We start from the raw sequence: 12,345 nt of genomic DNA on the forward strand, positions 1-12,345 counted from the left end.
TTTGTTTAAAATGCTCCCAATATACTGCTGAAGGGCTTGCCTACTGTCCCCAAGTACAGAAGGCTGTGATGTGCCTCAGAGAAAACACGTGTGCTTGATCAGCTTCACTGAGGCATGAATTATAGTATTGATGGCCATGAGTTCAGTGTCAATGAATTGAAAATATATATAACTCATGTGTGTTTAAACAGAAACACACATTTAAAAAGGTTATTAACTGATCAGTTGACAAAATCATTGTGTCTAGATGCTCACAGAAACCACACTGTATTTCTCCCAGGAGCTGTGGTTCAGTACTTGCTAATCAGTGTTTGCCATGACTATGGAACAGAAGCACCAAGAGAATCAGTTGTATGTATGTATGGATGAATAGATGGATGGATGTTAGCTCTGTGTGTGTGTGTGTGTGTGTGTGTGTTGTAGGAAGGGAGGGTGCATGTGTGTCTGTCATATGCTTTTGTATCTTTGCAATTTTAAACCAAGTCAATGTTATTTCCTATTGAAATATGAATATGAAATTAAAACCTAACCAAGAACTTTTGCCTGCCTTCCATGCACACCCCCACAGACTGTCTCGTGTCCCTGACTTGAGTGTACTGCAGTGAGGAGGAAAAGGGGTGGTGCCCATCGCCCGCACTGCACTCATCTGTCTGTCTGTGCTGTTGATGACGTATTAGGAAGGTACAGTTTCATGGCAGTATGGGCCACAGCGGGGCTGAGCTGCCAGTCATGACTCACACCCTGGCTGGCTTGCTGGCTCACCTGGGTGCTCTCGTCATGGAAGCCCTCGAGGAAGCTCTCCAGCAGCTCATCTGCATTGTCAATCCGCTCCGCGTACTCGCCCACAATCCAGATCGTGGCAGCCCGGGCCTCAGGCTCATCCAGCGAGTCCAGGTTCTCACACAGCGTAGCAATCACACTCTCATACCTTGGAGACCAGAGCACAGCCCGTATGTGAGCCCCGAAGAACAGCCAACCCGGAGAAGCCAGGCAGGGGGCAGGGGGCAGGAGGAAAGGGGAACTGCCTCATAAGACCCCAAGGTGGTGGGTAAAGGAGACCTGAGTTTCATCTGTCACATGTTAGCTCTTATTTTGGCCTGGGGAGCAGAGGACGGGCAGTGTGGGTGAAATAAGAAAAACTGTTTCTTTTGAGAATGCTGCTTGTGGCAGAGAAGTAAGGAAGAGGAGAGAGATAACGCCTTCCTTTTCTGCCCCGCCATCCCCGTCCCCAGGCAGAGGCAGATGCCCTCTCCCTGGGAGGGTAGGCACGTACTTGTTAGAGTGCTTGCGGAAGATGTCCTTGATGACCACAATGGCCTCCTGGACCACGTAGTTGACCTTGGTCTGGATGAGGTCGAGCAGCGTACTCACACAGCGCTCCGCAGATTGCTGCATGGGAAGAGGAGAATGTGGGCCAGGTCCCCGCACCCCATTTCCAGTAGAGCCTCTGATGACCATGCCTTGGCCGAGGGCTCCAAGTCACTCCTCGAGCACCTTCCTTGTCATAACAGGAAAACAGGAAAACCCTCTCCCCAGGAAATGGGAGAACCAGTACCAAATCATGACCCTAGGATGGCAGGGACATAGGAAATGAAACTGAGGAGAAGCCAGAGGCAGAGCTTCTGAGAGCAAGGTGACTACCTGCAGTCCAGCCCCACCTCTCTTTTCACTTGTTTCAGAAAGGGGACTCCTGTGACCAAAACACGCACAGAACCTCTGACTGGTTCTGCCTTTATTTTCACATGCTGCTCTCATGGCCTGCTATGAGGGAGATTTCTCAGGATGGCATGACAGGCTCCAAGGCGAGCACGCCTCAAGGGCATAGGCAGGGGCTGACCAGCTATCCCAGGACCCTCTAGTCACCAGTGGACCCATTTAAGGAGAATCTGGCTTAGTGGTCAAGGAATATCTCCACAGACAGAGAAAGGAAGGGGATAAAATGCCAGGACACTGGGATGCTTGGACACAGAGGCATGTGGGCAGCTGAATGATGACAGTATTTGCCAAAAAATGTTCAACAGGCAGGGCCCTTGCTCAGAGCTCTATGAAGTGAATGCTAAGTCTACCAAGGCCACCACCAGCTTGTGGCTGCCCCAGCATCTTAGCAAACGCTACAGGAAAACCCTGATTATGATGGGTTCATTTGATCTGCAGTAACTCAAAGGCCTAAAGGATACTAGAGAGTGAGAAGGAACCTCACCAGATCTGCACCATGCTAGCCATGGGGGCGGCAGTGGTAAACCTCAGGCCTTTCCAGACCACAAGCAAGCTGGTAGATTCTGCTTGAATCAGACTGGTTTCCTGGTTTCAGCTCCCTTTCCCTTCTCCAGCCAAGGACAGAGTCCCAGGCCCTCACCTCCACCTTGATGGCACAGCGGCCAATGGCACGCACAGCCTTCCGTACAAAGTCCACATCCACTTCTGTTGCATACTCTTTCAGCTCCGCCAACACCTGTGGCCCAAACAGAAAAGATGGGGTTGGGTGGGGGGACCTGATAGGGCAATCCCCTGGAACACTCCTGGGCAGTGAATATACACAGACTCCCTAGGAGAATGGGATTCTGCCTCCTGCTCCAAGTGGAAGGCCCAAGGGAGGGAGAGAGCTGGCAGGTCCTTGAAAAGGAAAGCAGGGCTGGACAACCTTATTATGGGTTGATGTAGCTAACATATCCAATACCACTTTGTAAGGGATGACAGGTGATAATAGGGAGAAACATTCTTTTTTTTTTTTAGATGGAGTTTTGCTCTTGTTGCCCAGGCTGGAGTGCAAAGGAGCAATCTCAACTCACTGCAACCTCTGCCTCCTAGGTTCAAGAGATTCTGCTGCCTCAGCCTCCTGAGTAGCTGGGATTACAGGCATGCACCACCACACCCAGCTAATTTTGTATTTTAGTAGAGACAAGCCTTCTCCATGTTGGTCAGGCTGGTTTCAAACTCCTAACCTCAGGAGATCCACCAGCCTCAGCCCCCTGAAGCACTGGGATTACAGGTGTGAGCCACCATGCCTGGCCGAGAAACAGTCTTTAGCAACAAAAGCATCAGTTATTTTACTTGCTTACTAAGTCCTGTGTCTCATGCTAAACACTGTTCATGAGATAAACTGTTCATGGTGAGACTGGTCAGCTGGCCCAGAGCCCACAGTTTGGTGGTGGTGGAACTGTCTCACACCAAGCCCATGCCCTAATCACCACATGCTGCTAACCTGGGCGATGTTGGCCTGGGAGGCCAGGCGGATCATGATGTCCAGCTTCTCCAGCTTCACATAGATAGGGTCATTGTACTTCACGAAGAACACCTTCATCTCATGCTTCAAGATCTCAGGCCTGGTGGTGGGGCAGGATGCCCAGAGAGCAAAAAACAAGCCATAAGCCCCGTGAGAAAACCCCCTCCACATTTGCTGGGACATTTCTGGGATCTGACGTGGAGCCTGATGTTTGTGAAAGCAGAGTCACTGCCATGGCTCCAGGGCAGAGGGCCCACCAACTGGCCTGAGCGAGGCTCTGACTTGCCCCCGTGTACCTGAGAGCACATCGCTGGAAGGGACAGGGAACACAGCAAGAGACTCCAGAGGCAGCAGGTCCCACGGGATGGGCTTGGGCATCAGACACATCTCAGTCCCAGCCCCAGCCTGTGACCTCAGGCCTGTTTCCTCACCCATGAAATGACAATGACACTGGACAGAAACACATTACCACTGCAGGTCTGGGACTGCTAGCCTCAGAAGGCCTGGCACGTGGCAACTTGGATTTTGGAAGTGTTCTCACCATTCCCTGAATGATAAAGGTATTTAACTGTGCCTAGACCATTATACAAAGAACATAGTTTATGCTGGACACGTGCTTCCCTCCTGTGAGTCTGCACTTTGGATAGGTGCCCCCAATAATAAGCTTGGGTGCCAAGTCTCAAATAGGCTTCTCTGGGCAGAAACATTGCACACATGATGCCACATTTTGCTGGGGGAGGAGTGTGCTCTGTGTGACTCCCCATGGCAAGGAGCAGGTACAAGGAGGCCTCTCATAGACTCCACCTGTGTCCTTCTCCCCTATGCCCTTCTCCAGCCGGGCAGCCCTGCTCTGCTGCTGATAGATCTTTGCTGTGGGTATAGCTAGATGCTCAGTCCTGGCTGGGCATGGTGGCTTGCACCTGTCATCCCGGCACTTTGGGAGGCTGAGGCAGGAGGATCGCTTGAGCGAAGGAGTTCAAGACCAGCCTGGGCAACATAGCAAGACCGTGTCTCAAAAAGAAAAAATATATTTAAAAACATGTTGGCCGGGCGCGGTGGCTCAAGCCTGTAATCCCAGCACTTTGGGAGACCGAGGCGGGTGGATCACGAGGTCAGGAGATCGAGACCATCTTGGTCAACATGGTGAAACCCCGTCTCTACTAAAAATACAAAAAATTAGCTGGGCATGGTGGCGCGTGCCTGTAATCCCAGCTACTCAGGAGGCTGAGGCAGGAGAATTGCCTGAACCCAGGAGGCAGAGGTTGCGGTGAGCCGAGATCGCTCCATTGCACTCCAGCCTGGGTAACAAGAGCGAAACTCCGTCTCAAAAAAAAAAAAAAAAAAAAAACGTGCTGAGTTCTGTGAGTACTGCTAGTGAATCTTGAGCACGAGGGTGGTCTTGGGACCCCAACATGGACACAGACCTCATCGGCTGCTATGAGAGTGAGATGCGAAGCATTTAGCATGATCGATGCCTGCCTCAGAGAAGCATCGCTAGGCAGGAGCTGTCACGAGCTGAGCCCTTTCACATGTGTCATTGTTCCTCCCTCAAAGGCTGCATCCTTCTGCCTTCCACCAGTATCACCCACCACATTTTTCCTGGACAAGGAAACTTCAGAGAGAATGAGAGGCTGGCACTGGGTCACATGGCCAATGTCAGTAAGGACGGCAGTGGGACAAGAATCACCTGCCTCTGACTCCTACTCATATGCCTTTCCAGAACAGAAAGGAGGAAGGAAAAGGTATGAGGACAGACAGTGAGGAAGGGGAAAGACAGGACAGAGAGAAAGGAGGAAACAGTACTCTGTGCTGCTGTGCACTGCGGAGAGGTCCTGGTCAAGCAAGGAGCCTTCGTTGTGCCCCACGGGAAAGGCAAGACCCCAAGGTGGGTAGCAGGAAGATGATTTCTGCAATTAGGACTTGGCAAAAGCTGCCCAGCCACATGTCTAGACCAGAGCAGGGCACGTCTGAGTGACACACACAACTTCTTAAGAGATTTACCTTGTTAAATATAGCACAGGAAACCCTGCACACTGATCTGCTCTACTAGTCACTACACCGCATTAAATTCGTGACCCAAGGGCACTGGCGTATAAAGACCAATGCTGCAATCGGGAAGCCCTAGTTTCATCCCTTGGTTTAGGAACTTAGAAGGCTTTCCCATCTTTACCTCCCTAATATCCCAATTCGACCAGTATCTCTAGGTCCCCCAGAGAGTACTAAGACCCAGAATGATGTTACAACCAGGAGGATGTACTATCTTCTAAGAGAAAATGACTAATGAGGCCCCAGTTCTCTGTGTAGCCCCATTCCCAGCCACAGGGCCTGCTGTAACATACAAATCATCAATAGTTGCTACAGTGAAGTCCCCACTGCTGACTGAGCCATGTGACCAAGAGCTTCGAGGAGAACTCAAGGTCAATCCCATTCCCCAGAGCTGCAGGGCTCCACCACTCAGAGCCGCTTCAGAGGAAGAAGGGGATCATGCCATGAACCCCTCAGACCTAGCACCACTCAGTGGTTTTTCTGCTCTTGCCTACCCTCAACTACCAGACTGCGTGCCCGGGGTGCAGCGGCTCACTGCTGCAGCCATTCTCACGGGAGGAGGGATGTGGGCGGCACAGCATTTGCAGTGAGTCTGATGCACCCCTCCCCCAGGCCTCGAGACTGATGCAAAGTCCAACAGTTCCTCAAATTCTTGCAGTCCTCCAACCTCAGAATTTGACTAGAGCTATAGACCCTGTCCCCAGAAATGCACAGAAGCACGAAATCTGATACCGCCCGTTTCAGGATGGCTCTGTGGACTGTGAACCCAATTTCTTTTCTTTTTTTTTTTTCTTTTTTGAGACGGAGTTTCCGCTCTTGTTACCCAGGCTGGAGTGCAATGGCGCAATCTCGGCTCACCGCAACCTCCGCCTCCCGGGTTCAGGCAATTCTCCTGCCTCAGCCTCCTGAGTAGCTGGGATTACAGGCATGCGCCACCATGCCCAGCTAATTTTTTGTATTTTTAGTAGAGACGGGGTTTCACCATTTTGACCAGGATGGTCTCAATCTCTTGACCTCGTGATCCACCAGCCTCGGCCTCCCAAAGTGCTGGGATTACAGGCGTGAGCCACCGCGCCCGGCCCGTGAACCCAATTTCTAGTTTAAGCACCAAGCTAGTCTTTACACAGCCTGCTTCCTGGTTAGGTTAAGCCAGGGCTTCTCAACCTCAGCACTGCTGACATCACGGGCTGGACAGTAACTGTGAAGGGCTATTCCGCGCACTGTAGGATGCTGACCAGCACTCCTAGCCTCTGCCACTAGAAGCCAGTAGCATGCCCTCCCAGCTGTGAAAACCAAAGTATCTCCAGACACTGACAAATGTCCCTCAGGGGGCAAAGTTGCCCCTTTGGTTAAGCTAATCTGGGTTAAGCTATTTGAGACTTCCTGCATGGTGACAGGTCAGTTTCCTTTGAGAGCCCCCATTCCCAGCAGAAGAGGCTCCCCAAGGGGTACGAATGGCACTTGTGTGTAGTGACCTCAGTACCTTTTCTGCACAATGAGATTGATGTTGCGCAGAGCCACGTACTGCAGCTCCGGCTCAGCGACAGCAGTGTGACCAGGGGTGGGGCCAGCTTCTTGAGAAGTGTGCCATAGTACTCTAGGTCCTTGGACAACATCTCCATGAACTTCATCAGTACCTTCACAGCAGAGAGTACCACAGCAGAGTTGGCATGGGAGAGCCTGGGTGTGACCCGCTCACAGATGCTGGGGTCCGTCTGTTCCAATGGGGCAAACAGGAAAGACAAAGGGAAACATCCTGGTTTTGGTTCTCAAACTAGCATGTCCAGGCCGGGCACAGTAGCTCACACCTGTAATCCTAGCACTTTGGGAGGCCAAGGCAGGTGGATCACTTAAGGTCAGAAGTTCGAGATCAGCATGGGCAACATGGTGAAACTCCGTCTTTACCAAAACATATACAAATTAGCCAGGCATGGTGGCGAACACCTGTAGTCCCAGCCACATGAGAATCGCTTGAACCCAGGAGGTGGAGGTTGCAGTGAGCCAAGATCACACCACTGCACTCCAGCCTGGGCAACAGAGAGAGCCTGTCTCAAAAAAAAAAAAAAGATACACGAAATCTGATACCGCCCGTTTGCTCATGTCTAGCCTGAGCAAAATCGTGAGACACTTCTCTACTAAAAGTAATTTTACACACTACCTGGGTATGGTGGTACACACCTGTGATCCCAGCTACTTGGGAGGCTGAGGAAGGAGGATTGCTTTGAGCCCAGGAGTTCGAGGCTGCCATGAGCTGTGATTGGGCCACTGCACTCCAGGCTGAGTGATAGTGCAAAACCCTGTCTCAAACAAACAAACATGGTTTTTTTTTTTTTTGTAGGAGAAAGATCTAAATCCTGGTTCTGCTGCCTAACTAACCCCCAGCAGGTTCAAATCACTCTGGGCCTGTTTCCTCATCAATAGATGCACGATAATGATCCCTACTTCACAGGGTTGTTAGAGGCTTAATGAGATAATGCATGTAAAGCAAGGCCCGGGGAAGCTGAGGTGGGTGGATTGCTCGAGCCCAGGAGTTTGAAACCAGCCTGGTAAACCCTGTCTCTACAAAAAATATAAAATGAGCTGGGCAGGTTGGCACACGTCTGTGGTCCTAGCTACTTGGGAGAATTGATTGGGCCTAGGAGGTTGAGGCTGCAGCTCCGGCCTGGGGGACAGAGAACCTGCCTTTAAAAAAAAAAAAAAAAAAAAAAAAAAGCACAGTGCTGGCACATAGTACATGCTGTATAGATGTCAACTTCCCATTTCCTCCTACTTGGAGGGTTGGTTAAGACCAAGAGTCAGGTAAGCCCCAGCTGAGGGACTTGCACAATTGCCTCCACTTCTCTAAGCTGGAGCGCCCTCATCTGGAAAATGGGGGATGATGAGAGTTGCATTAAAGACTGTAATGTATGGAAAGCACCCAGCAGAGCCCCAGACACCCAGTGAGAATTCAGTGAGCAGTGGCTCTGGTGCTACCCATCTCCTGAACTCAACGGAGGTGCCCTGGACTTCTGCGAGCTTCCAGGCCGAGCCGTGCCTGTACCCTCAGCAGGCACTGAGCTGACTGCCCCAGGCAACTCTCCTGCCTGCCTGGCTCTGGAGAGGTGGGAAGCAGGCAGGCTTCCCTTTCGGTGTATCTGAGGGTGGGCTGCGGGGCAAGGCCATAGAAAGGGGCCCACTAAGGCCTGAGAACTTTCCTGTGGCCCGTCCAGGGCTCCAGTGCCCATCCCTGTACTGGTCATTCAGTACTGTGTGTGGCAGTTGCTCAGTGTTTCTGCTCAGAGTGAGATGGCTGGGTTTGTGCATTCATTTACACATTTATTTTAAAGAGACGCTGCCAAACTGTCCTCCAGACTGCTGCCACCACCATGGGTGGTGCCTGGTTGGGGCCCTTGAGGGCCAGGGTCCTCAGGCTGGGCTGGCACGCAAGGGGCAGCCTGCTCACCTCTGGGCCTCACGGTCGTCCTTGGGCGTGTAGTTGGCCAGGCAGTCCAGGATGAAGATCTGGCCCCACTCTGTGCACTCATTCAGGGCTGTCAGCAGCTTGTTGATGGACTGTGGGTTCAGATCGAGCAGATTGCTGCTGGGGTGAGACTCCGCGATTTCTGAGAGCGCTGCTACTGCATTGGCCACCACCTGGTTGAGAGGGTGAAAGGGGCAGATGCTGGGGTGCTGTTCACAGGCCAGGGGGCAGTGGGGCTGATGATACAGGCTGGTCAGAGGTCAAATGTTCTGAAAGGAATATGACCCGGCGGGCAGGGTCTGGAGCTGCAACGAGACCCACTCCAAGCACTCACCCTGCTGACTCCTCTGCAACCTGGCACAAAAACAAGTGTGCCTGCCACTTAGAAAAACAAGAAAGACCTAGCTCCAAGTGCCTAGCCATAGAAAGCATTCCCAGCTTCCTAACACAGCACCCCTGTGTATTAGCAATAGCAGCTCACTTCAATGCTTGTCAGCTGTGCCTCTTGGAGCTAAGGGATTCCTGTGGAGTTCCTCGAGGCTGCTGGGAGTGTATGGGGGCTGGAGAAGAGGGCTTGCCAGGTGAAGCTCCAGGCCCTCAATCCATTTCCACTAGAGCAGCTGCTTTTCCTCTGCCTCCCGAGCAGCTGCGATTGATTACAGGCATGCCCCACCATATTCAGCTAATTTTTGTATTTTTAGTAGAGATGGGGTTTGTTTCACCATGTTGGCCAGGCTGGTCTCAGACTCCTGACCTCAAGTGATCCTCCTGCCTTGGCCTCCCAAAGTGCTGGGATTACAGGCGTGTGCCACCGCGCCCAGCCTGTTTGTTGTTGTTGTTCTTGTGGTTGTTGTTGTTCTTGTTGAGACAGAGTCTCACTCTGTTGCCCAGGCTGGAGTGCAGTGGTGCAATCTCAGCTCACTGCAACCTCTGCCTCCCAGGCTCAAGCAATCCTCCTGCCTCAGCCTCCTTAGTAGCTGGAATTATAGGCACGTGACACCACACCCAGCTAATTTTTGTATTTTTAAGTTAAGGTGGAGTTTTGCGTTGTTGGCCAGGCTGGTCTCCAACTCCTGACCTCAGGTGATCTGTCCATCTCGGCCTCCCAAAGTGCTGGGATTACAGGTGTGAGCCCCTACACCCGGACTTAGGCAGCTGTTTTTAAGTGTATTCTGCTTTGTTTCTGACTTTTCCCTGCAGCCCGTCCAGGGCTCCAGTGCCCATCCCTGTACTGGCCACTCAGTACTGTGTGTGGCAGTTGCTCCGTGTTTCTGCTCAGAGTGGGATGGCTGGGTTTGTGCATTCATTTAAACATTTATTTTAAAGAGGCGCTGCCAAACTTCCCTCCAGACTGCTGCCACCACCATGGGTAATGAGATTGCGGGGTTCCATATTCAGCTACATCTGTATGTCCCGTCTTCCAGGCTATGCTACTTCAAGGGCGACCCTCTACAACCCAGCAAAGATGGGGGAAGGGAAAAGCACCCCACATGCAGCATTGGTCTTGGTGAGAGGACAGCAACAGTAATAGTGACTAGAGGGGGAAGAGGGCACTAGTATTGATCACACACCCACTGTGTGTCCAGCACGTCACCTTCAAGCACTCCTGCCAACCATGTAGAATTAGATCCATGTCACTGATGAAAAGACAGCCCTGGAAGCCTAGGCAGTGCTCCAGGTTGTGCAGCTAGTCAGAGGGTGAGGAGAAGGGAACCCAGGTCCAGCTCCCTCCAAAGAGGCTGCCTGAACCACCACAGGCACAAGAACAACTGGCACCCCCGCCAGGCTCTGACTGCTAGGTACTCAGGACTGCCTGGTGAAGGGTCAAGCCAATGTCTTCCCAAGTAACCCAGGAGGCGGTGGAGGAGGCACGGTGGGTGGCATGGCTTACCATGGGGTTAGAGTCAGAGATGAGGTCTTTAAGGGTGTCCAAGAAGCCCTGGTCCTCCACCAGCTGGGCGTTGATGTCGTGAAGCTTGGCCACGCACACAGCTGCTGTTTTGCGCACATATGGATCCTCATCCTTCAGGCACTTCCGGAGTGGTTCACACAGGTACTCTGTGATCTTGTCAACGCGGATGCAGCCCATGGTCCGCACCGCAAGGGCTCGGATGAGGGGGTTGGGGTCCTCACAGTCCTGAGGGGAACCAGCCATCAGCCAGGGCAGGTGTGGGATGAGCCATCTGTGGCTTCATATTCTCCCAGGCCTGCAGCTCTGAGCCCTGCTAGGCTGAGAACATCAGATGGCTGCTGTGGATCTCTACCAACTACAGCCAACAGAAGCCAAAGTAAATGCTATGTAACCAGCACCCATGCCAGCTCTGTGCATCATCTCCTCCTATCCTCACAGTAGAAATACAATACTGGTCCCATTTTATAGATGATGAAACTGAGGCTCTCAGGAAGGCTGGGAGCTCATCCGAAGCCACAGAGCAGAGCCGTGATTCAAACTCACATACACCTAGCATCACAGCCCTCGATTTTTCTGCTGGGCCACAGAAGCCTCATTTCCCCATATCTGAGCATGGACAGGACTCAGGCGAGCTAAGATTCTCAGGTAGTAAACATTAGGAGAAAATGAAATTAAAATAAAGGTGCACAGAGCTGACAATTCAATCTGAAGAACAGAAAATGGAGAAAGCAGCAGTCTAGAAGGGGAACAGAGAAGCTCTCAGACACCTGCTGATTCGTGCCCTGGCAAAGCATGCACAGCAGGGCCCCATCAGGGTGGTGAGGGGATCAATAGGCCTTGCAGGACCTCACACAGGATGAGTTAGGCAGCGGCCTTGGCATCTGGTTTTCTGGGAAGTGGGAGCCCTCTGCTGGAGGAAGAGGCCTGCAGGCTGGGTGGGCATGGGCAGTCCAAAGGTCCAGATTCCATCCAGCGCCACAGGGCCCCACCCCAAAGAGACTGAGGGGAGACAGAGCCTTAAGCACCCCATTCCCCCATACCTTCCAAGCTCCTGCTCACTTTCACAAAGGTGTAGACAGCCATAATGGCCATGTCAGGCTGACTCTTGGCATAATTCATCTGGTAGAGGTATACCAGATACCTCTTCAGCTCCAGGTTGTCCATCAGCCCCAGGCTGTCCATCTTCCAGGGCACAGGGAAAGGCTGAAAAAAGGAAGATTTTCAGGCTGCTAACTAGTAGGTGGGAGGACAGTGGGTAGGAGAGAGAGGAGAGACACACTGGATGACTTTCTGGTAAAAGGGAGGGTATCAACTGTGCTGTTAACAATTAACACTTATTGGTAGAAAATCCCAAATGGTAATTTTAAAAGCAAAAAAAGGGCCAGGCACAGTGGCTCACACCTTGTAATTCCAGCACTTTGGGAGGCCGAGGTGGGCTGATCACAAGATCAAGAGTTCGAGACCAGCCTGGCCAATATGGTGAAACCCCATCTTTACTAAAAAAAAAAAAAAAAAAAGGAAGAAAATTAGCTGGGCAAGGTGGCAGGCACCTCAGCTACTCGGGAGGCTGAGGCAGGAGAATCACTTAAACCCAGGAGGCAGAGGTTACAGTGAGCCAAGATCACACTACTGCACTCCAGCCTGGGTGACAGAGCAAAGACTCCGTCTCAAAAATAAATAAATAAAAATAAAAGCAGAAAAAGT

General features: G+C 51.8%; 1 protein-coding gene across 1 annotated transcript in view; it reads right to left on the bottom strand.

Annotated features, from left to right (window-relative positions):
- LOC100395824 (AP-1 complex subunit beta-1-like) overlaps positions 1–11,842 on the bottom strand; it is a 19,731-nt gene extending 7,889 nt beyond the window's left edge. The window contains 9 exon segments of the mRNA XM_035291159.3: positions 763–928; positions 1,274–1,389; positions 2,357–2,452; positions 3,203–3,323; positions 6,753–6,813; positions 6,816–6,973; positions 8,712–8,902; positions 10,621–10,866; positions 11,701–11,842. Of these exon segments, the coding sequence (XP_035147050.3) occupies positions 763–928; positions 1,274–1,389; positions 2,357–2,452; positions 3,203–3,323; positions 6,753–6,813; positions 6,816–6,973; positions 8,712–8,902; positions 10,621–10,866; positions 11,701–11,823 (1,278 nt within the window). The 5' untranslated portion in view covers positions 11,824–11,842.
- Positions 11,843–12,345: the final 503 nt, after the last annotated feature.

Source organism: Callithrix jacchus, chromosome 1, assembly GCF_049354715.1.
Source record: "Callithrix jacchus isolate 240 chromosome 1, calJac240_pri, whole genome shotgun sequence".
In the NCBI taxonomy this organism is placed as follows: Eukaryota; Metazoa; Chordata; class Mammalia; order Primates; family Cebidae; genus Callithrix; species Callithrix jacchus.